We start from the raw sequence: 27,053 nt of genomic DNA on the forward strand, positions 1-27,053 counted from the left end.
TCTTCAGTTCTTTCTTCATTCTTCCCTTCCTTTCTTCTCTCCTTTCTACCTATCTTCCCTCTTTTCTACCCTTCTTTCCTCCTTTCTATCCTTATCTCCTTTCGACCTTCCTTCCCTCCTTTCTACTCTTCTATCCTCCCTTCTACCCTACTTTCTTTCGTCTTTTTCTTTCTTTCTTTCTTTCTTTCTTTCTTTCTTTCTTTCTTTCTTTCTTTCTTTCTTTCTTTCTTTCTTTCCCTCTCTCGCGTGTGTGCAGATAACATATAGTAAAGGAATATTGTGGTTAAGCGCAATCATATGTGATAAATTAAATCATGAGTGTAATGCATAAAAACACAAAAATAATTCTATTACATGCGTCATTAAATAACTAAAAACACAAGAGAAACACAAGGCAAACTAAAACTCAATGGGAATAATATTATGCGTAAGATCTCAAATATAATTGCCAAATGAGTATTATAAAGTAGGCCCTAGGCCCCTAGATCCCATGAGTAACGTTATCATTTATCTCGAAAAGAAGGGAAAAAATACATTTTGATAAGGGAAATATGTTTTTACTGTTCTCACAAAAATAACAATGTGTACATATAATACGGTTCCGCGCATTGGCGTCATGGTCTAAGACATTCTGTCTACGACTCGCGTTACGGAATGCGCGCTGGTTTGAGTCCTCATGGGGGAAGAAATTTTCTCATGAAAATTTTCTCATGAAATTTCTGCCAGTATATGGGACCGGTGCCCACCCAGCATCGTGATGCACTTGGGGAGCTACGATAGGTAGCGAAATCCGATTACGAAAGCCAGCTATAACGGCTGGGGAGATCATCGTGCTAACCACACGATACCTCCATTCTGGTTGGATGATCGTCCACCTCTGCTTCGGCATGTGGACGTGAGGCCAGCAGCCGGCTGGTCGGTCTGGACCCTTCATGGCTGTAGAGCTACGGATTATTATTATTATTATTATTATTATTATTATTATTATTATTATTATTATTATTATTATTATTATTACTACTACTACGTGTAATAAGATGAATTTTTTTCTGAGCTATTTTTTGTTATATCGTTATTAGAGCAGCAGATTTGCTCGCTGTAATTCCTAGTAACATGAGAAATATATACTATACTGAATTTTATGACTATATTTTAAAATGAGGAAGTGTATTAAGTTTATAATAGTACGTCACAAAAATATGAAACTTAAAGAGTCTAAAGTACAAAATATTTAACATTCCACGTTATATAATTATTATACAGTTGTCTATGTTTTATTATCATCAGTAATCTCACTAGAAGTTTTGATTTATCTAGAGAAAATGAAAACTGGAGTGGAATTTAATTGACTATTACACGATTAAAATAAAGTATATAAAGATTAGAAGAAACAAAGTACTTTAATAAAATAAAATATTAATTGACTAACTAAAATTCTATTTCATTAATGTTAGCTTCACCAAAACGTTTGAACGGAGCTGCCATTTTCAGTTGATTATCTATGCGGGAAACAAGAAACGATCGCAAAGCATGTTTTATAGTACCGTAAAGAATTTGCAGTTTGAAATATTGACAAAGGAACACAAAAAGTAATAAAGGTAAACAAATGCTAGGGAAGTGATAAAATTTTAGCGATAAACAGCCACGATTGGTTGAAACACGTCCTTTCGTACCGTTTTATTGGTCAAAAGTAGATGACGTAGTAAAGTAAAATTGTAATAATAAAAATACAATTATAAAATGAAGAGTCCACTGCAAGAATGATGGATGTCACTTTCTTGTAGAAAATGAACCAAGACTGTCAATGCATAGCTTAAGATATATAGAATGTACAGCTGTCAAAAGAAAAAGTGACCGCTCTCCTGACACAAAGTTCCCTTCGGGTATCTTCGCTACAATTCGGAGACAGGCGATGTTACATGTTGTTGGACCACGTTGCCTGATATCTACAGTTATAATTGAAGTATACTGTGTGTTATTCGATAGCATAATGGTAGCGTTCAGGCCTCTTATTCATGAGGTCCTGCGTTCGACTACAACCTCGTGCTTTTTATGCCCTTTTTTATTCTGTTTTTGAGAGAGACAAACTAGACATAATGGCTCCTTTCTCTTTTATGATTATTTTAGTAATTAACATCAGGTTCACTAATATATTATACCATGACTTTATCATTATCATTATGATATTGTGGCTGCAAATGGAAAGAAAAAAGATTTTATTCTCAATAAAATATCTTTCGTGGCATAAACATAACAAATTTACTGGCGTCAGCCTTAAAACATTCAAACAATTAAGCGTTCAAAAAACAAAACAAAAAGCCACAATTCAATATTTAGTCTATCTTCCTCTTATCTCGATCATCTTGCAGTCGAGTGGGCATGGAATTGACTAGTCTTTGCAAATAGCGACTGTTCTTAGACACGATATTCCAGACATTCTGAACATACACACATAAATATTCTGTCCATGGGCAGGTCTTTCATTGCAAACTCAGCAATCGCCAATCTTTCCTATTTTCTGCCTTCCTCTTAGTCTCCGCATATGATCCACATATCCTAATGTCGTCTATTATTCTTTTCAACCAGAGACCCAACCAATTCCTTTTTCTCTTTCTAATCAGTTTCAGCAGCATTCTTTCTTCACTCACTTTTTCAAACACAATTTTATTTCTTATTCTGTCTGTCCACTTTACACGCACCGTTCTTCTCCACATCCACATTTCAAATGCTTCAATTCGTTTCTCTTCATTTCGTCGTAATGTCCATGTTCCTTCCCCATAAAATGCCACACTCCACACAAAGCACTTCACTAGTCTCTTCCTTAGTTCTTTTTCCAGAGGTCCGCAGAAGATCCTTCTTCTTCTATTAAAAGCTTCCTTTGTTCATGTTTGCAGTTTTCTTGGGAAGGATAGACCTAAATGCGGTAACATCCCGTTGCTTTCTGCACACCACTATCTCTTTCGCATCTTATTAAATTCTAGGGGGCCCAAGCGTGGAGATGAGGAGAGTGGATTTGACTAATTGGGCCCTCCGGACTTCACCGAAAGTCACGGCAAGGGTTAAATATTAATTCTATCAGGATGTTTGACCCGGTCAGAGACCGGGAAATCTCAATTAGCCTTTGCCCCCCGCATCCTGGACTAGCTTCTACGAATCATCAGAAAATCTTAGAGTGTGATTGGGCCAATTTTTCCGAAAATGTTTCCACACTTTTGCTCTCGTAGCTCAGCGGACTAACGTCGGAATTTAGATGTCAACGTCTCAGGTTCAATTCCTCGTTACTCCTTTTCATTTTATTGTGGTTCAAGATAGTATAATGTAATAATACAAAAAGAAAAACTAATACCAGTATTATGCAACTGGATTTTTCCAAACCTAATATTAAATTTATGTTATTTATATCGCTAAAGAACGATTACAATATAAATAACTTCAATGTTATTTATACAGTATCACTAAAGAACGATAACAGAATATAAATGATAAATATCGGTTTGTTTAATTAATATATTGCGAAAGAACAATAACAATATAAATAACTTGAATATTGTTTTATAATGCTAATGAAGGAAAACAGAATATAAATGATAACTTGAATATTATTTAAATTGCTAAAGAACGATAACAATATAAAGAACGTGAATATTATTCATATCGGAATTTCACAGATTTATTACAGATGTATTTAAGAAATTGTAGAAGAATAGTAATTAGTAACAGTGTCCTATTTGTAACTTTTAAAAGTGTGGTTACTATGTTGAAGTGTATGTGTTGTAACGGATGCTTGATTTGTTATGTATGTGAGTCAGTTATGGGATGCTTGATGTCGTCGCAATGTCGTAATTATAGTTTGATTATGTTTGTGTGACTATTGTGTATTAACTTATGATGTATGGTACGGAAAGCTGCATATTTGTGTTATAGAAGTGTTACGTATGTGTGTTGTTAATGTTTTTGTATGTTTCAAATTGATACCTGATATTTGTTTTGCAATCGCAATGCCTAATTTACGGATTATTTATGTTTTGTTTACATCGCGTAAGCTAATTTAATTTTCTTTTCCATTTCTCTTTATGCTTATCTTTTTTTGTATATAAAACTATAGCCCTAACATACATGTAAAATAGGGCTAACCCCCATTGGAGATACAATAATAATTATTATTCATATCGTTATAATACGATAACAGAATACAAATGATGACCTGAATTTTATTCATATCTCTAAAGAACGATAACAAAATATAAATAACGTGATATCCATAAAGAACGATAACTGGATATAAATGATAATTTGAATATCATTTACATCGCTAAAGAACGATTAAAAAATAAAATGAAAACTTGAAGAAGGCCCAAACCCACGACCTTTGAATCATTAAACAAGCACTCTACCGCTGGTCTACGAGGCGCAGATATGGAACACTTTCATAGTTCCGGAACTGCTTGTACATGCACATGCATCGTGTAACATCGCCGCGACCCGAAGTGGACTTTGAAAATATTCGCTGTTCACGAGTGCGGCCACTTTTTTTTTTTTGACAGCTGTACATACAGTACAGAGTTATATGGCATTAACACTGACAGTCATTGTCCAGTAATGATTGGAAAATCACAGTTAAGCTTTGAGGGCTAAGCATTTCAAACTTTCAATTGCTTCTCCTGCAAAATGTATTCCAAATGACATCCATCAGTCTTGCAGTGGACTCTTCAAATATATAAACTCATGTAAAAATTTTGATTCTCATTTCAGATTTCGCTGGAGTAATGTATAGTAACACTACCGATGAGCTCGAGCGTGAGCTTTTAGTTCGCTTGGGCTGATTATTTCGTAGAGTTTCCCTTAACTAAGGCATATGTCAGGTAGTACCATGGTGAATCCGCGGACTAACTTGGTATCACCATTCCACTGACTCTAAATAAATTCATAGTTGATAAACAGTCGTTAAATTATCAACTTACAAACGTGACCTCCTAGAAGAAGAAGAAGAAGAAGAAGAAGAAGAAGAAGAAGAAGAAGAAGAAACGTAGCATACGTAGAAAAGTTGAACACAAGTTAATGCTGCAACAGGCAGTCATAGCTTAATATTAGGATGATGTTTGAAGAAAAACGAGGAATATGAAAGAATGAATTTAAACTATAGACCTACCTGCACAAGACAAAAACATTGCATTGCTAATGAATGGTATAGCCTTCAAAGAGTTCATAATCAGACTTTCTGAACTACTTTGCTGACGCAGTCTGGAGTTCTTCCTCTTTCGGATATTCACAGCTCCTGTTTGCATTATTTATCTATTTGTTTGATGTAATATAATCGTTACATTTGCTGCTTCCACTGCTGATAATGCATCTCCCCTCTCCTTTCCCCTCTGCTTTAAGGCTTTGCCCTGCAAAAATATATCACCCGACAGTACAGCAGTAGCACCGTCCAGTATTCCAGTGCTTCTGTTGTTCGGCAACCTCTTCTTTATTGCGTGTGGGTGCTCCAGCCTTGTTCTTGAGGCGTCCAGCTGTTGCGTGGATACGGAACTCATGGGCTAAGAAAGCTGCCGAATAGTTGTTCTTCAATCTCTTTATAAAGGTGAGAATGGGTATGAATAGTGATCATAAAGATTATGCTTTTGCTCACTTCTATTTAACCTACTATATGAATTAGTGCTGAAGTACCTATTTTCACGACGTACACACTTTTATATTATATCAATTACGAGAGAAAAAAAAGAAAGGTTCTTGAAATTCAATTTGTCGGTTTGGTTATTTTTCTATTGCACGTTCAAGGAAATCCTCTTGATTCAAATATTTCTGTCCGAAAATCGGTACCTCATGTGCAGCGCCGGGTATTTATGGAGATCGCGAAAATCACGACATAATAGATATACAATAAATATTTACTAATCTTCACGAATTTAGTGATTCTGGTTAATAATATGTGGATAAAACAATCGTGACAAACCGCGAAATATATGTAGTTCTAATAGCGAAATATGAACACATTCGCGAATTATTAAGTTACTATTGCCTCGTTTTATAGCGAATTTCTTATTATGAGTTTTCTTTTTCGGAATTTTTTTTCACTTGAATTTGTTATATACCCAAGTAGGCTACATTACATGGCATTCCAGGTGTTTTGATTACATTAGTGAACCCAAAAGACGGAGAATTCAACATTTCACTAATAATTTGAAAGTGGTAATTTGAGGATTGAAAGTTTTTTTTTTTTTTTTTTTTTTTTTTTTTTTTAATGAATGTGTGTTTAATAGAGTCTCAATACAACAAAAATTGTCTATTGGCCGTACCGCACCTTTACGAGAATCCAACGAATCTTTAATGTCAAGAGTACAAATCAATCTCCAACAATCTCCGCCGACACCAATATTTAAAAATACAAATGATAAAATTAATCTCCATAAATACCTGCCCCTGCTCATGTGTATTATGTAGTTAACAATATTATTTCTCTTAGATATTTAAGGGAACAAACTATGTAGACCAGTGTTCTTCAATCCGCTACCCTCCGTAGACATTTCGTAGCTCTTTCATGTATTTTTTATTTTAGTAGGTTATTTTACGACGCTTTATCAACATCTTAGGTTATTTAGAATCTGAATGAGATGAAGGTGATAATGCCGGTGAAATGAGTCCGGGGTCCAGCACCGATAATCCAGCATTTGCTCATAATGGGTTGAGGGAAAACCCCGGAAAAACCTCAACCACGTAACTTGTCTCGGCCGGGAATCGAACCCGGGCCACCTGGATTCGCGGCCAGACGCGCTAACCGTTACTCCACAGGTGTGGACTCCATGTATTTAAGAAATGTAAACACATAATCACAGTTCTTAAAATATAACTTTACTGCTAGCCTACTCATCTTTGATTGAATTAGTATATTGACACTTTCAATGACTTAGATTTTTAAAAACATTTCTATAAATAGTACATCACACACTTTCAGGATATCTTCCACACAATTATATGGACCTTTTGGACTTAGTTCATTCTAATTTGATACTTTGTGTACAAAAAGTTGAACACCGTGAACACCGGGTTACAAGCAAACATTAAGATGGGAGCAGATAAATAGTTAAATTTTTTCTTCCACCATGTTAGTAATGTCAAAAGAAGTGCTGGTACAAATTTTGGCCACTCGACCGCAATTACGAGGCTGTCCAGAAAGTGATTTCCCCTGAGGTCTTTTACAGAAAAAAAGGACAATTTCTTGGAAAGATTTATTGAAACAGATACAGCAATTGTTGCGCTATTTGTCACCATATCCCCCCACTGGAACTAAGACATTTGTCATACCATGGGATTAATTTTTGTATCCTTGTGTCGTAGAAGTCATCCGACTGGGATCGGAACCAGTGTTTTACAGTATCTGCACCTCTTTGTCGATCCTATGATACGATAAATATCTCAATTCCGGTAAGGAATATGTTGAAAAATATCTCAAGAATTGCTATGTCTATTTCAATAAATTTTTCCAATGAAACTGTGTTTTCTTTCTGTTAACGGCCCTTGGGGAACTTATTTTTACGTCCCTCGTAATTGCGGTCGAGTGGCCAAAATTAAATAAAAGCTATAATCATTTCGGCCGTGCTAAAATTCATATTAATACCGCCATGAAGAGTAATAATCTCATTGTAATTAAATAGGAAAATTTATCTTTGTAATTACGTAAATAAAAAAAAACCTTCAGCAATACAGTGATGTTTCAACAGAATTTAGTTTAATTTCAAGATTTAGTAATGAAACTAAAAATATAAAATATTTGTAAATAAAACATAACCCATATATTTTCATCTCCCTTGATAAAATTCACAATGCAGTTACTATACTCTAATATAGGCATTATGTTAATAATTGTTTTATAGATAACATCAGTTTCAAGATAATTCGCGTATCTTCACTATTTATCTTTTACTTTAGTTTCCAACATTTATTTCAGTGTGACGAAAGGATTTCCACTTCTGGTTTCAAACAGTGGCGCCAACTTATATGAGCTCATGGAGTCCGAGCCCACCTGATAATTTGTCGTGTCCCGTTAACTTATACCTCAAACGTTTGAGCCCATCCAGTGTTTTCCAAAAGTTGGCGCCACTGCATCCAATAGTGCCTAACATGTTTCGTTCTGTGGAACAGGCGTTTTCATAATGTAGTTTCAAAGTGAAACGAGTATTTTGTAACCGCAAGAATTTCGTACTAGCTCAGAACAACACTGTTATTTTGGAACGTAGTATTACAAGGTGCTGTTACTTTTTGGAACAGTTCCAAGCAAGGAACGGTTCCAAAATAACCGTTACGTTATTTTTTCCCCACCTCTAGAAGAAGATAGGTTTTAATCTGAGATGAACTTCGGTGTCGGTAGATTCATGTAATATGAAACAAACTCTGTTTCTAATAGCTTATTCTTTCCCCTCTCGCACAACTCACACGCCAGGTCTCGCCTCCTCACATGTACCTGCTTGATTGTTTCCGAGTTTTCGACAAGTGTAAAGGGAATATCATATAATCTTATAGTGTGTCCAGATCTCAATTCGTCAAAATATTACATCGTTATCACAATTTACACCGATAACGCTGGATAACTTCACATTTGTTACAGCCTCTTTAAATAACCCCTTAAAACATGTAGAGGTGCAGTGACTGTCTGGATATCATATCACTAGTGACAACAAAGAGGCAGATAAACTGACAAACACTGCACTTTTCATCCTTTAATGGGGCAAAGCCTGCCTGTGGATTGCAAGAAATGTTTCAAGGGGCACACTGTTAGTTAGACCGTCAGCTTTCCACACTGATAACTCGGGCTCGAGTCCCGTTGAGTCCAAGCGGAATTTATGGTGAACAAACAATTACGATGCTTGGTGAAAGGTTTTCGCAGGATATTCCTGTTTTCCCAACTGAGAATCCACCATTTCTCCATAATCATTATCATCATGCGGTGCTATTTACAACTGTTCGCATCCCATTGTGTGCACCAAGGGCAACAATACGGCGACAAAAAGAACTACAACTTCTGGGCGTCATTCCTGGATAGAGACGCTTGAGTGAAAATGCAGAGTCAAGTACATCCATAAAAAGGTCGGGGTAGACTGTATCGGAGAGACAGCCGCAATTTTATGCGTGAATACGTTTCTTGAGATGAAATGTTGAATGTAAGATAGGTATCCGTTACTTATAACACCCGCTTCCATTCAATGTAACTTATCGACTGCTGAATTGAGATCGTAGCCTGGTTCATTACGAGTCGTTTGACGCCTTTGTGAACGTTCTATAGTTTCGCATTCTTCAACTACACTGCCTCGGCTGCCACGCGACCCACTAATTCGTGCCTCAACTTTACTCCTCCCGATATACTAGGGGCAGAAGAAATAGGCGGGTATGGCGAACCCAGGGCTATAGAAAGAAGGGCTGGCTCAATGCTTTGTTGTTCAGCTTGCCGCCTTGAGTCTCTCCCTCTAGCCACCCCACCACTTTCTGACGTCACTGCGGTACAGTTGGTCTCGGTGAGGGTTGCAGAGTTACGAGTGTTGAATGTAATTCAAGTTCACGTGCACCGTTTCGTAATATAGGCCTATTTGGTTGTGTAATTAGCGTATATTACAGTTCTTTATGTATTGAATAATAATAATAATAATAATAATAATAATAATAATAATAATAATAATAATAATAATAATAAAATTATTAATGATAGTATTTTAAGTTTAAAAATGGTGAATTGTGCTGTAGCGAACTGTTCGAATCACTCTCGTCACACTCACGAAGTAATTTATCACTGTTTTCCGAAAGATGTGCTTTTAGCTAAAGAGTGGGAAAGCAAGTGTCATAGGCAGGACCAAGTGAATATTAAGTGTGCACGTATCTGTAGTGATCATTTCGAAAGTGTGACCGATTATGAAGATGATATGAAGAACAGGCTTTTGGGGTTAAAAGAAAGGAACATATTGAAGAAAAATGCGCTCCCATCTCTAAATATTCCAAGTTCCAAGGCTGCAAGTGACTCAAACCGAGAAGATAGATATCAAAAGAGAAATATTCGAAAAGCTGCTTTTAATCACCTTCAGACATTGAGTCCAAAGAAGCCAAGATTAGAACCTAGTACCGGCAGCTCAGAATATGTAAATATTACACAGGGATCTGAAGAAACGTCTGTAGTGTCTGAAGTACATTGTCTGAAGTGTGATGAACGCGGAAAACAAATTTATTTACTGAAGAGAAAGGTAAATGTTTTAGAATACAGTGTTTAAACTTTGCAGTCAAGCAATAAAATACTGAAAAACAAGCTTACTTCTCTCAGCTGCATATTTTTAAATTATTTCCTGCTTACTCCTTGCACTCAGATTTCTTATTGGTAATAAATCTTCTGGTTTGGTTCTTACATACAAGAAAATTATTTTTTTTATAAACACTTGGGTAGGGATTTTGTCTTACGGTGGATTAACTAAACCTTCCGAAGAGTGGAAAAAACTATACAAATGTCATCATCATCAATAGCTATCAGGATTAGGTCATTTGGCCTGTTCCGACTCAGGTGAAAAGCTGGTCTCTCCATCGCTTCTTCGGGCGTCCACGATCTCTGTATCCAAGGGGTCTGTAATTTAATAATCTCCTGGGTAGTCTATCATTCGGCATCCGTAGAACATGCTCATGCCAGTTGCTCCGATACTTGTCGATTGTCTCTGTAATGGCTGCGATATTTAGTTCTTGTCGGATGCCTTCATTATATTTATGGTCATAGTGTAGCCTGCTAGCGGTCTTAGTAATCTCATCTCAGCTGCTTCTATTCTTTTCAGTTGACTAGTTGTTAGAGTCCAAGCTTCTGATCCATATAGCAAAGTTGGAATGGCCTTTGTTTTGTAGAATTTCAAAATTGTGTCTTGCCGGATCTTCTTAAACAGTGTATTTTTAGTTGAGGGCTTTGCCGGAAGAAAGGCGGATAGACCTATACGCCCTTCTTCGGGAAAATGGTTTAAAATGAAGTGAATAATTATAGTAGCGAAATTTTGTTTTGATTGTACTGTACATACCTGCAGGACAGGGCTGCGTGCGTGTATAACATTTTATTCAGGTGCGTTTTAAAATTTTAGATTGCATATATCTCAATTCGCCATATTGACGTATACGCCCTTCTTCCGGCAAACTCCTCAATTGTTGTTAGCAGCTGTTGAAATTTGGCTAATTTATTATTTATATCTGGAGAATGAATATAGGAGAGATTACAGCCAAGATAAGTAAAAGCATTTACTTGCTCTACTCCTAAGTTATTGATAACTATTTCAGTTCTTATAGAATTTTTACCAATAAAGGCCATGGTTTTTGTATTGCGTATAGAAATTTCTAAATTGTACTCTTTTTCTTTTTGATATAGCCTATGAATTGCCACTTGTAAGTTGTCTTCGGTGTTAGCTAATATAATAATTAAATAATCTGCGTAGAGCAGAGTATTAAGGGGTTTGTTATCGATCATAAAATGTGTGGCCAAATCAATTTGCAAATCCTTAATAAGTGCATAATATATATATATATATATATATATATATATATATATATATATATATATATAATAAACAAGGAGACGCGGACAACCTTGTTTTACGCCTTGATTTGTTATCCTAGTCGTTAAACTAATCTTGTTATTAATTTTAATTTTATACAAATGTTTGAAGTTGAATTTAAAACTATGCACGGGAACTCCATTGACAAAGAGCAACAAGTAATACAACGTTTCAAAATATTGCTAGAAACTAAGTTTTCAAACGTGTGCTCCGAGGCTATCAAACTATATGCACGTGTGAGAACATTTGTGAGATTGAGGTCCTTGAATCGGGGGCAGAGAGCAGAATTCCTGAGGAACAGCGCTAAGAAGAATGCCAAGTGGATGAAGTCATTTAGAAAACAGCAACTTCATTAGATGAGTGAAAAAATAAAATAAGCTGAATCATTATAGAATGAAATGTACTTGATAATTTACCAATCTTATGAAAATAGATTACTCTGCCACCAATATACATCTTTAACTATTACTTAGCAAAAGGTAAACATTTGTTCCATTATTTCCATATAATGTAGTTAACTGATTATTTAAAACCCTTTGATTTCATGCACTTCCACCAGGAGTGAAATTATTGGTTATCGAAATAATAATAATAATAATAATAATAATAATAATAATAATAATAATAATAATAATAATAATAATAATAATATACAGTCATTCAGAGTTTTCTGTATCAGGGCAGATCTTTCACTGCAAACCCAAAATTATCCAATCTCCCCTATTTTCCGCCTTCTTAGTCTCTTCCCTATATCTTAATGTTATAATCTGATATCTTCTGTCCCGAGCTTTACTTCTTTCAGTAAGCAGTTTTCTTAGCCAGTGATGCAGGTAATTTCGTTTTCTCTTCCTGATTAGTTTCAGCGTTATTCTTCTTCATCCACTCTTTCTAGCACAGCTTCATTTCTTATTTTGTCTGTCCATTTAATACGCTCCATTCCAGATATAATATTCATTCTTGATCGATTTTTTGTCCAAGGGCAGATCTTTCACTGCAAACCCAGCAGTCACGTATATTTATAATATGATTATAATACATAATATAATATAATATTTAACAATACTAATATTATAATAATAGTCTAATTATCATTATCGTCATTGATGTGTTCTGGCGCGCAGCTTCAGTCCACATGTCCCATACTATATAGTAACCTTGTCCATGTATGAAGGAATGCCTCTCCTTGACCTAGGATATAAAATTTAATCAGCAGGGAAATGTGACACGTGAAAGGAAATAAAAGTCTACCACAAAATATTTAAGAAAGAAGCAATAGCTCAGTAGGCACATCAGTTTGAAAAGCGACGAAATTGTTAAAACTGAAGTCTTTAAAGACAACTAGCGTTTATAAAATATTGAATGAAACAGGCCATATGCCTAGGGTTTAATTTTATAACTTGTTATTGAGGGGTGTTGATTTTAGCCCTATTTTTGGTCGATAATTCCAGCACTTATTGCAACGGAGTTTTACGTTGTATTTGTGAGCGGACTTGCTGTGTACCGTGATGACGTCACAGCGGCTGGGAGGACAGCATCACTTTCCGACTCGCTATGAGCCAGCCCTTCCTTCTATAGCCCTGTGGCGAACCCCTCATTCACTACCCCGATTCATACTCCTCGAAATCTGCTTGGCGTATGGTCCTGTCCCAAATAACTTACTCCTCCATTCACATGTTTTGCACTATAGGAAAACTTAAAAGAACAAATAAAATAATAATCTGATTTCTACTAATTACAAATACTTGACTTACTGAATATTGTTGTTTTGTTTAGTCAACTGTCCGAACACAAGTCTGAAACTCATAAGTGACAAAAATAAGGCATCATTAATGAGGTAACCAAGCCAGGAGATAATGCGTTATGGTGACCAGTTCTCTTTTCTCCGCCACTGCATACATTGCTGAATAGTAACATATTACACTAATCAGACTTTAGATGATATTATCATTTATAATATTTCGCAAGTTAGCCATTTCACAGATGTAATAATTATTATCATGTACTGCAACCCTAATACGAGAAATCAAATATTTAGCATTACACACAATTAGTATTTATTTTTATGTGTTTTCAGAATATTGTATTGAAATAGTAATTACTAAATAATGTTTATGCAGTTACCAACTTTGTGAATCATGAGGAAATTAAAAATTAAAATGCAAAAATTAATATATTTTTACTGTGTGTAGAAAATGTACATGTTATTGTAACATGAACGAGTTTCGTAATAAAAAATACTTATGTACAGTATTAAAAGCACACTTAAGAATGGCTTAGCTTAACAAAACAAATGACACAATAAGTATGGCTAAAAAACTCGTTCTGCACAGGTTCTCTTAATCGATCGTAGAGAAACACCAGTGGTAGTGGCTGTCTGCGTTGATGATAGGGCACTTTTAATGTCCTCACAAACTTCAAGTTCTTTCAAGAAGCAAGAAACTTGATAAATGACGCCTTTAGTATGAATTCTGATATCAGGGCTCGACTGAGACATGATAGCTATTACTTGGATGATTAGTATTTTAAAATACTGGTTAGTATTTTAAAATACTGGTTAGTATTTTCAAATACTGGTTATTATGAGTGATTAGTATTTAAAGATACTGTTTATTATGTTGTTATGATATATTTTTTCGAACAAGCTATAACACAGTAATATCACAGACGAGCACTTGTCCGGATGAGCTTACTTATTACCCTAAGGGTGAAACCTAACCATTTTCTCACTAGTACTAAATTTGCTAGTGGATTATGGTGATTTTCTAGCTCTCAGGTTGAATTTTCTTTTACCAACTTCATTTCGGATTTCGGGTACTGACAAATACTACAACTGGCAGTTATTTTCTAACTGTTATGTTGGCAGCAATGATTTCGATTTACAGTAAAGCAAACTGATGAAAATGCAAGTAAGTAAATACAATTTTAGGTTACGTCTCATGAATTGTAAACTCTTTACTCAAAGCAATAAATTTCATGTTGCCTGACAAAATAAATTGTAATATTAGATAATACTAATCCTAATTACTAACATAATATGCGAGAGGTCCAGGAGGAAAATATACTATTTCATAAATAAATTATTAAACCATTTAGGAAATACCTCGCAACATAAAGATGAGATGTGGTAAATAAGCAAGACATTGTTATTGTTAACACTATATTATTATTATTATTATTATTATTATTATTATTATTATTATTATTATTATTATTATTATTTCAGTACGTAGCATTGTGATTTTACCCTCTTTGGTGATATCTAATATTAGTTGGCAACACTGAAGAGACGGCCAAATTAGACTTTCAGAAACTACTCTTACGTCATCCTCACTATAGCATTCGAACGCAGCGACAGGAAGGTCTCTTTGTTCAGGTCATAAACCGCCAGAGAAAGTGTGGAGTGAGTAGTTTCCGTACCAAACCAAAAACCCGCCTACTGATTCTGCCTTTACTATAGATGACGTCACCCTGTCTGTCCTTTGCTCCCCGAGGACTCAAAACCGGGGATTGTCCCCGGAAATCGGGAACGTCTGCTCAGCCTACTTCTCGACTTCTGGTCTCGAAATAATTATCATGACAAGAAACATTCGTTAACCTCAATTAAATTACCGGAAAATTATAGATATACAGTATAAGAAAGTTCGTTGCTTACAAACGAAACAGCGCTAGAAATACAAAGTCAGAACAAGAGGGGTGATCGAAAAGATTTGTAACTTAGTTCACACAGTGCATCCCTTAAAATCAACAAAAAAATGTACAAGAAAGAATTGTGCTACCACAGTCTAGTATATACAGTCACGAAGTAGTAAATATGCATTCATAGATAGTTGGTAACCACTAGAATCGCTACTATAGCCTCATTACAGACAATGCGAAATAGTACTCGCACAGTCTATTGTTCCTAGTACCCTCATAAACTCAAGCTTCGTGACTGTACATACTAGACTGTGGTGCTACCTCGAAAGAGTATTGTTTTACAGAAATCTACAGCAGTGAAAAAAACATTATTGTGCTGTATCACTATTCGTGTGAGCTTGTGTTAAGTTATTTTCGTACCGTGAGAATATCTGCTGTGGGTCGAGAAATTTGAATACTAGGCCTATTTGAAAAATGAGGTCGCATTAGCATGACGCATGCTTGACATAATCAAGGACAGAATTTGAATTACATGGAAACAAATGGTTCCTTGTCTACAAATGACGACATTTGTAAATAAGAAAGGTTACTCACTGAATTCCCACCGCTAAACGATTTCTGAACGTCAAAATAACTATCAGTCACTGACTGATTGTACTGAGTAACAAAATTATGTTCGAACGATAAAATGCATACCAAAGCAAGCGTCAACTGAAAGTGACTCCTCTCGTAGTACACGGTTGTTTGTGAATTTCTTTTCAACATTATCCTTCGGTGATGGCTTAAGTGACATTGATTCTATAAAGAAATAAAAAGAACACTAAACTTATTAGATTCACTTTATTCATTTAAGTTTTATTTCCCTTGTCGTTTGTTCTATATTTTTAGTAATAGAAAACGTTTGATCGAATCTTCACTCAATTTTGAGATTCGAATCTACGTCTGAATGCAGCTTCAGATCTTGCGTCGAACTCTCTATCGTTGAGCTACGTCGGTGCACTTAGGCTTAAATAAAAATATATTGTTTTCAGCCTCTATGACTTTTCAAGTTGACATTTAATGTTAAAAACAAACAAATATAATACATAATTTACTACATTTTTTCTTAATTAAAGGTAATGATTTACGTGAAATTTTGTAATATACTTTACCCACTTTGATTATGTAATGTGAACTTCACATCACTCATAAAATGTTGTAAACATATTCATTACGCAACTAGTTGCGTAATGATACTTCTGTTACGCAACTAGTTAGGTAACGGTACTGCTATTACCTAACTGGTTTCGTAATGTGAACCACACATAAAATAAAATAAAATGAAATTAATTTTATTTATTATAAACATTCATATTTTACGCGGGATTTCGATGGTCCTGCAGAATTTGCAGCATTTTCAATATCTGAACCCTCGTTTGAACTCATTTTAACAATTTCTCCTAGTACTTATGTTATAAACAAAAATCTATCGCATTCAAAACTAATAAAATAAACTTAAACGAATAATAATAATAATAATAATAATAATAATAATAATAATAATAATAATAATAATAATAATAAATTTTATTTTACCTGGCAGAGTTTAGGCCTTAAGGCCTTCCCTTACACTCATCCAAATCTACAATTAATACAACTGTATAAATCGAATCGCCTCTCGAAGGAAGAAACTAATAATAATGGAGTATCGTAACGTTTCATATTACAATACGAAATTGTAAAGATGTCAAACGAGATCGTAGGCAGAGTTTGATAACCTGTCGAGTATTGCAATATGATGTTGTGATAAGTACAGTATATCGTACAATGTTTTATCCAATCTTGGAGACACCGTATTTAAACATGCGGTTGGAACACAGCAAAAGGCTCATCACATCTCAGATTTTCACGGAGACTGAATAGAATGATTGGGATTTGTCAACCATGCATTAATATTTAAAATCTTCGACGTTTCGAAACTGCTTATATCATCAAGCCCCATCATCTCTTATTCTGTTGGGTTCAGTATGCCTATCTGGACCAAACAACTGATAGAACCTGTTAATAGTCCAGATACGTCGGAGACATTAAAACTCAATAGGCCTACATGTTTGATAAATCAAATTTATTTTCCTCATTAAACAGAGTGCATATGAGAGGAGAGTAATTTGCAGAAAAAATTATATAATAGTAAATGCGCATTGGAGAAATGTATGCATTTTGTATTGCTCTTTGTTTCAGATCTGAATTCTGATGCTTTTCATGCAGTCGTAGGTGATTTGGGAAATAAAACGGAATCCGAAAAACATGAAATTTTTTAAACATCTGTTATTTGGTGATCAAAATGCCAATAGCGAAAAGCTATTATTATTATCTGTAAGTATCAAACATAATTTAAACACTTAAATTGAGACTACTGCCTAATCGCTTTAGTGGAATTTGTTCATTTAATTTCAACAAAATTACTATAAGCAAATGTATTTTTAAACTTAGGTCTACTTAAACAAATGTTAAAGGAGATACTAGGTAACTGATACAAATAAGAAATATATTACATATGTTACACAGGGTATTAAAAAAAGTATCCAATATTGTAGGAGGTGATAGTAGGCATCAGAGTATTGTACGAAATGGAAATGTAAAAATTGAAGATTTATTCTTCGAAGAGGTGGAAAAATTCAAATATCTTGGAGCAACAGTAACAAATATAAATGGCACTCGAGAAGAAATTAAACGCAGAATCAATATGAGAAATGCGTGTTATTATTCAGCTGAGAAGCTTTTGTCATCTAGTCTGCTGTTAAAAAAATCTTAAAGTTAAAATTTATAAAACAGTTATATTACCGATTGTTCTGTATGGTTGTGAAACTTGGACTCTCACTTTGAGAGAGGAAAAGAGATTAAGGGTGTTTGAGAATAAGATTCTTAGGAAAATATTTGGAGCTAAGAGGGATGAAATTCCAGGAGAATGGAGAAAGTTACACAACGCAGAACTGCACGCATTGTATTCTTCACCTGATATAATTAGGAACATTAAATCCAGAAGTTTGAGATAGGGAGGGCATGTAGCACGTATGGGCGAATTCAGAAATGCATATAGAGTGTTAGTTGGGAGACCGGAGGGAAAAAGACCTTTGGGGAGGCCGAGACATAGATGGTAGGATAATATTAAAATGGATTTGAGGGAGGTGTGATATGATAGAGACTGGATTAATCTTGCGCAGGATAGGGGCCGATGGCGGGCGGCAATGAACCCGGATTTCTTAAAAGCCATTTGTAAGTAATAGTATAATAATAATAATAATAATAATAATAATAATAATAATAATAATAATAATAATAATAATAATAATAATAATGATTAGTGATAGTGATAATATGGTGATAATCAGGGAAAGGATTTATATGTAAATACATATTTACTTATAAAGCTAATATAATTTATATTTTGCATTATCTTTATGTTTCACAATGTGTAGGGTTGAAAAATCCTACTTTTATTTTCCATATTTTTCCATATTTTAGAGTTTAGTACATATTTTCGTTAATTTCCATATATTTTCCATATTTCATATAAAACAGTCCATATTATATTAGGTTTAACAATAAAACAAAACAAAATTCCATTAACTTTTAAAAATACATTTCAACAATAGAGATTTAAACACATGTTCAGTAATCCCTTTAACATCAGAGTTATTTGAAAATTAGCAGTCCTATCAACAATGGGAAAGTAAGTTACAAAACTGTATTAATTTAATTTAAAATTTTTAACAGACTTCAGTTGTGCAGCTCAACAGTTAAATGCCAGTCAGAGTACACATAGGTTCAGTTTTGTAAATCATACTATAAAGACGGTAAATATGCCAAAAGTACGTCATTCAGTCAATTTAAAATCAAAACTAACAAGTTACATTTCAGAATTTAAAGAAGATGGTTTATCAACTGACAATAAAATATTATTTTGTAATTTGTGTCAGTGTGCAGTATCATCTACACAAAAGTTCCTGGTGCAACAATACATTACAACTAGTAAACATCAGGCCAACAAACAACTAAATTCCAAGCAGAGACAATTGTTTTTAACACAACCAACAACATCGAATGTAAGATCTGAGTTTAACATCGACCTGTGCCGTTCTCTCATCTCTGCTGATATTCCTCTCTACAAACTAAAGAATAAGGTCTTCAGGGAATTCCTTGAAAAATATACTCAACATACAATCCCGGATGAGTCAACACTTAGGAAGACGTATGCTCCATCCATCTACGATGAGACAATACAGAAGATAAGAGATGAAATTAAAGATAGTTCAATTTGGGTTTCCATTGATGAGACTCCCGACAAAGAAGGTAGACTTGTTGGTAATGTAGTTATCGGTTTGTTAAGTGAACAATATTCTGAACGAATTCTTTTACATTGTGATGTTCTAGAAAAGTGCAATAACAAAACTATAGTTAAACTGTTCAACGAAGCTATGGGTATCCTGTGGCCAAAGGGTATTATGTACGATAATGTGTTATTCTTTATTAGCGATGCTGCCCCTTATATGGTCAAAGCTGGACAAGCATTATCTGTTGTATATCCTAAATTGACTCATTTTACTTGTGTGGCGCATGCATTTCATCGTGTGGCAGAAGTGGTCAGAGACAATTTCCCTAAAGTAGATTTGTTGATTTCATCAGTGAAAAAAGTATTTCTCAAAGCTCCCAGTAGAGTTAACGTGTTGAAAGAAATGTACCCTGAAATTCCATTGCCACCAAAGCCAATTTTAACTAGATGGGGTACATGGCTAGAAGCAGTTGAATATTATGCCGAACATATAGACTCTATTAACAATGTTCTCCTTGCATTGGACTCTGAAGATGCAGTCTCAATTGATACTGCGAAAACAGTTACCTGTGACATAAGTGTGAAGAATGACTTAGCTCACATTCAGCATACATTTTCATGCATCATAAAAACGCTCAAAAGTCTCCAAAATAGGCACCTTTCACTATCTGAAAGTTTTGAAATTATAAATAGTACTGTGGAACAACTGAATCGTGGTAGAGGTAAAGTTGCAGATGCAGTAAGAGCTAAGGTGGACACTGTACTTTCAAAAAACCCTGGATATGAAGAACTACAAAAGGTTGTTGCTGTGATGAGTGGTGAATCAACAGTGAAGATTAACTTGGACTTATCCCCAGCAGACATTGTGAAATTGAATTATGTACCAGTTACTTCTTGTGACGTCGAACGCTCTTTTAGTCAGTATAAATCTATCCTCAGAGACAATAGAAGAAGATTCACTTTTCAGCACTTGAAAGAAATGTTTGTAACCTATTGTTATGGTAACAGACAATAAAAATTGTGTTTTGTTGAAACTACATTGGAAGATAAGGTACGTCCATTATATTTTTTGTTTAGTTTGATTAAAATGTACCAATATTTAACGTACATAGTCATTTTTTTTATAATTTTAAGTCCATATTTAATTCCATATTTTGGTAAAAATCCATATTTAATTCCATATTTTGGTAAAAATAACTACATATATATTTACATATTTCATATATTTTTAGTCCATATAAATCCGTTCCCTGGTGATAATAATAACAATAATAATAATAATGATAATAATTAACTTTGATATAGACAACATAGTTGGTTAACATTTATTAATATATTGTTATTTAAATATTTTATTGTAATTTTTATTCAATCTGATAGCCTGTATACCTACTAAGATCACCAGTCAGATGACAGGACATCAGACAGTTTAACATTTTCATAGCGCATATTGTAAACACATCAATCGAAGACAGTTTTCAGTCTGTGATATCCTTCAATCGACCGGAACAACTGGTCGGCTGTGATGCCTCATCGGATGTTTTGCTTTCTGCGGAGCCAGGACAGCGACAGACAGCATGCTGTGTATATACGGAGAGAGCGACCGATCGCGCGTATGTCATGGTCATGAATGACTCTCGGTCGGTCGTTCTCAATGAAAAGCAGAGCTCTACCAAGAACTCAGCATTAGTTAACGACGACGACGACGACGACGACGACGACAACAACAACGACCACGACAAAGACAAAAACGACAAGGACGACGACAACAACTTATCCTTCATAATATGTAATTTTCCTTAGTCATAATTTGTAGACGAGCTGCAATACTCAATATATATCACCTGCATATAATAGCACAAAATTTCAATATGAAAATTTCCCCAAACAAAACAAAAATTATGGCATTCCAAGGTAAACAGCCAGTTAGGAGTAAAATTTGCATTGGAATCCATACGTTAGAACAGGTAAACTCATTTAAATATTTAGGTTATAATTTGACATATTTACCTGTTACTGATATATCTGAAAATATTCAACATAACATTTTAATGGAGCCTTAAGAACCATCAACCAGGTTTTCACAACCACGAAAACCCCAAAACATATCAGGTTAAAAGCATATAAAGTTCTAGCAAGACCTGTCATCATGTATGATAGTGAGGTCTGGAATGTCCGAAACTCAGATGTTCAACGCCTAACAACTGCGGAAATGAGATTTCTAAGGAGGACTGCCGGCTACTAGAGACTGGCAAATCAGACAAGACTCACGCCTGTACCTGTTTGCCGTCAGGCTTGGGTTCCGGTGACGCTACAAAGCAAGTTAACTTCTAAGACTGAACCCATTGAGCCCGGGTTTTATGGGTTCAGTCCAGGCAGGACCCAAGAAAGCCTGCCTGTTTGCTCGTATTATAAGGTAGAGTGACTTGCATTCACGGAAGCCAGTCTGCGCTGGTTAAGATGAAACAGTACTAGTTTGAAACCTCAGTTCGTTGGCTATTTAGTCAGTTCAAAAAATCTTTATCTTATGGTCCAACACGGCAGATAATTCTTGATTAAAGAAACACAGTTTTACGATTTATTGCGCTACAGAATTCATAAAATAATAAGACAACAGGCCTATTATTCATTTCATATTCCTGCAAAGTGTATCTGACTCATTAAAATAGTAACATTTCGTAACTTGTGACTAGTTGAGAAGGGAAGGGAAGGGAAGGGAAGGGAAGGGAAGGGAAGGGAAGGGAAGGGAAGGGAAGGGAACTTGTGACTAGTTGAAAGAGAAGAGAAGAGAAGAGAAGAGAAGAGAAGAGAAGAGAAGAGAAGAGAAGAGAAGAGAAGAGAAGAGAAGAGAAGAGAAGAGAAGAGAAGAGAAGAGATTATAGAAAAACATTTCATTTTAACTTTTTACTTATCAACAATTAAAAGCCTCATGAATAGGCCTACCTGTAAAATGTATAAAAGTTTTTCGTTCTTCAGAATATTGATTTGCGATTTAACTTCTGAGGGACAGATTTCTTTTTATTTATGAAGCTGAAAGTTTGAATGGTTTGCATTAAATTTATATTACTACGATGAAAAGGAAATTGTAAGTAATTTATAATAACTGTTGGCATTTAATAGATATTATGTTGACGAGAAAGAGAAGAGAAGAGAAGAGAAGAGAAGAGAAGAGAAGAGAAGAGAAGAGAAGAGAAGAGAAGAGAAGAGAAGAGAAGAGAAGAGAAGAGAAGAGAAGAGAAGAGAAGAGAAGAGAAGAAAAGAGAAGAGAAGAGAAGAGAAGGAAACATGTTGAAAAGATATTGGTAACAATTATGAATATCACCAACTATTATAGAAAAATATTCAATTTTAACTTTTTCCTTATCAACAATTAAAAGCCTCATGAATACCTGTAAAATGTATAAAAGTTTTTCGTTCTTCAGAATATTGATTTGCTATTTAACTTCTGAGGACAGATTTCTTTTTATTTATGAAGCTGAAAATTTGAATGGTTTGCATTAAATTTATATTACTACGATGAAAAGGAAAGTGCAAGTAATTTATAATAACTGTTGGCATTTAATGGATATTATGTTGACGAGAAATAGTTTTCTTTGCCTTTATTAACGGTACGTTTCAGAAGACAACAAATTACGTTTCCAGTAGTTTGTCTATATCTGTAGGCTTCTTGTCAGGTTTGAATGACTTGGTTGATATTTATCATGCATCTGAAAGCAGCACAGTCTGGCGCAGGTCGGCGGAACCCAACAGTCCTTTCGGGTCACTCTTAGGACTGTTTGGGAGTCACGTGCAACCACACTGCCTGCCTGCTTGAGAGGGAAGGTTGCAGGCGGGCGAACGATACGAAGCGTAAGCCCGCTCACGGACGTAAACAGTCATGGGCAATCCTGATAGACATTTTACCTGTCTCTACCACCTACAGCTTGCTTGACCACAAAAGTAATGAACTAATTACAAAAGAATTGAAAATGACACCTATTTATGAACATATCAATCACTATAGACAAAAATGGCTTAACCATGTCAATAGAATGGACCGTTCCAGACTCCCAAGACAAATTCTCCTCTATATACCACATGGAAGACGATCTTTAGGACGCCCCCTGAAAAGATGGACGGAAACCGTAACAGGCCACTAGGCCTAATACCTGCAAGGACGATGATGATGATTATAATTTGTATGTTCTTAATCATATATGTAATTGTTGTGGTTCTGTCATATTTATGGAATTTTATATGCTTCATGATTTGAGGCGCTCAGAGTAATAACTGCAGATCCCATCTGAAGTTCATTTTGAGAAAAATTACATTTTATGTTTGTTTTCAAAGCTCTGCGAATTTTTATTATTAAGACTTAATTTTTCAATATTTGTTAAATATGGTGCTTAAAGTTTACCTGCAAATTATTGAGCCTTTGTTGTTGTCTGTTTAATTAAACGGAGTATATGCAATTTAAAAAAGGTATAATGATTAGTTTTCTTTATTTATATGTTCTGGTACGAATAATTTATGTATGACTGCATCGGAAACTTTCATTTTTACTAAGTAAATCCAAAGAGAAACAATATGAATGTCCAGTAAAAGTGTTAGTGGACGCCATCACATTGACTACAACGCCATGAACTTATAGTGGACACAAACAAAAGCCCATGCAGTTGGGATGCGCCATTTATTCACTGAGAAAGCTTTCTTTCCCACTAAGGACTAATTTTCAATGTGGAATAAGAGAGCTTTGTCATATCTCAATACTACTAATTCCACAATTTGGGACATCTGGCCGACATCTACGGGTGACCACTAGGATCCAGAATACAAAGCAGAGGTTAACTTAAAAATAAAATACAATATGATTTGTGGAGAGAATACAAAACAATGATACATTTAAAAATAAAGTACAATTTCATTTCGGAGAAACATGAGATGAAAGTAGCCTACAATGAAGAGTAATGAAATGAAGTAAAAAAATATATATAACATAGTGTTATACAAGTGATTGTGTAAAATGGATAATGAATCTCTCAATACCATTAGACAAATTTTGTTAATGTCCTCATTAGAGAATTTAAGAGAAAGGAGAATGGTTTTGGTTAACTTAAATGAAGTTCCCCTAACGCCAAAAAGAAGTCCTTTCACTTCCCATGTATTATTATTCATTTTGTATCTCACTGAAGTGAGGAATACATGGATTGTAACTAGACTTCTTTACATCGTTAACGTTATTGGCTTGTTGATCATCCTTCTCAAAACGTATACTTCACAGTATGAAAGGTAAATGGCAGGAGTACACAGTCATACATTATCTCAAAATTCGAGGTCGGTTGTGATCTGCCGTTAGTATTCTGAGCGCTTCATATCTGTAGGCCATAAACATTAATAAATGATTAATATTCACCTTCCTCTTCCAGATTCCAATATTACAGGCTCTCCTCTCTGCATGTTGATTGCGGTGAATTTTGAAATACAGATACTCACAAAAATACTAAAGGCATAGACTACGGTAACTAGAAGTTTATGTTTGAATATCCGTAGTAACAGTAACAATATCATACATGCATAGAAATGAATTATTATTAACTACTGTTAATGTTGTTGCTCAGGAACAAACAAATACAAGTCTCCTTTGTTCAATTCGGAAGACAAGATGGAAACCATATTTTTACGGAGAAATTATCACTTTATGCGTATAAAATTGAATAATTCTACAGCAATTTCAAAGAAAAATGGTAAAAATTAGACTTCTATAATTGAAATAACAATAAAATAATTTTATAAAATTACGATTTTTAAATAAAACTATCCACAAATAAGCAAGATGTTATTGGGACCTTGTTTTTTTCGCTTCAAGAATTAATACTTAAAATGAAAAAGTTACACTTGCAGCTGGAATATTATGCATCCATCTCTATGTGTAGCCTATAAGTAGTGCAATGTTATGACACCCATTTTTCACAAATCATTGTAATCCGAACACAACACTGTGGCACATTTACTCTACTTGGTTCCATATATTACTTCTATTGCCTTTCCATCAGACGACCCATTTCTCACATAAATGTTTCGTCGAAGAAACAAGTTCTTCAGTACAAGCGTTGCTAGAAGCTTCTTCGTCTTTTACCCAGTGAATGTGACAAAGATTTGTTCATGGCAATGGTTCCTGCAAATATACCATGATATAAACTTGGAGTGCCCAAGTTTCAAGCATACTTACTTATAAATGGCTTTTAAGGAGCCCGCAGGCTCATTGCCGCCCTCACATAAGCCCGCCATCGGTCCCTATCTTATTCAAGATTAATCCCTCTCTATCATCATATCTCACCTCCCTCAAATCCATTTTATTATTATCCTCCCATCTACGTCTCGGCCTCCTCAAAGGTCTTTTTTCCTTCTGGTCTCCCAACTAACACTCTATATGCATTTCTGGATTCTGCTACATGCCCTGCCCATCTCAAACGTCTGGATTTAATGTTCCTAATTATGTCAGGTGAAGAATACAATGCGTGCAGTTCTGTGTTGTGTAACTTTCTCCATTCTCCTGTAACTTAATCCCTTTTAGCCCCAAATATTTGCCTAAGAACCTTATTCTCAAACACCCTTAATCTCTGTTCCTCTCTCAAAGTGAAAGTCCAAGTTTCACAACCATGCAGAACAACCGGTAATATAACTGTTTTATAAATTCTAACTTTCAGATTTTTTGACAGCAGATTAGATGACAAAAGCTTCTCAACCAAATAATAACAGGCATTTCCCATATTTATTCTGCGTTTAATTTCCTCCTGAGTGTCATTTATATTTGTTACTGTTGCTCCAAGATATTTGAATTTTTCCACCTCTTCGAAGAATAAATCTTCAATTTTTATATTTCCATTTCGTACAATATTCTGGTCACGAGACATAATCATATACTTTATCCTTTCGGGATTTACTTCCAAACCTATCGCTTTACTTGATTCAAATAAAATTTCCACGATTTCCCTAATCGTTAGTGGATTTTCTCCTAACATATTCATATCATCTACATAGACATTCCTATGCAAATACTGAAACTTTAGTATTCCGGATGAACCAACATTCCGGAAAAAAATATTTGAACTCCTGCTACACTGACACAATGGTAAGGATTAGAGCTGAACTTGGTGATTCCTACGTATGTGTTGCGTTAACGAGATAATCGATGACAGCAGAAAATATGGAAAAATATTTAATTATTAATTGCGCCTCCAAACAATAGCCTGATTAAATGAGGTTGAAACACATGTGTACCTGTAATTCTTTATCGGTGTGCAAAAATACATCTAATGAAGCTTACATTTTAAGTTACATATTTTTTATTTATTACATATTTATCTACATATTTTGCCATTTTAAGTACAAATTTCTCATTCTCATGTTACATAAAATCCTGGCTCTAATTATCATCTTTCACTAAATCGTCCAAAGTGTCTGACGCAATATATATTTTCCTGGCAAGCGTACCCAGAACAAATATTATTAACTTAGGCATAGTCTCACCACATCGACGCTGCACCTCTAAAATCCGCTGTGTGTTT

The 27,053-nt window shown here is 34.8% G+C and overlaps 1 protein-coding gene across 1 annotated transcript in view; it reads left to right on the top strand.

Annotated features, from left to right (window-relative positions):
• Window positions 1–5,427: 5,427 nt before the first annotated feature.
• LOC138701551 (stAR-related lipid transfer protein 3-like) overlaps window positions 5,428–27,053 on the top strand; it is a 37,985-nt gene continuing 16,359 nt past the window's right edge. Inside the window, exons 1-2 of the mRNA XM_069828564.1 lie at window positions 5,428–5,581; window positions 17,415–17,549. Coding sequence (XP_069684665.1) covers window positions 17,481–17,549 — 69 coding nt within the window. The 5' untranslated portion in view covers window positions 5,428–5,581; window positions 17,415–17,480. The remainder of the gene's footprint in view (window positions 5,582–17,414; window positions 17,550–27,053) is intronic.

This window comes from Periplaneta americana, chromosome 1 (genome assembly GCF_040183065.1).
Source record: "Periplaneta americana isolate PAMFEO1 chromosome 1, P.americana_PAMFEO1_priV1, whole genome shotgun sequence".
Lineage (NCBI taxonomy): Eukaryota > Metazoa > Arthropoda > Insecta > Blattodea > Blattidae > Periplaneta > Periplaneta americana.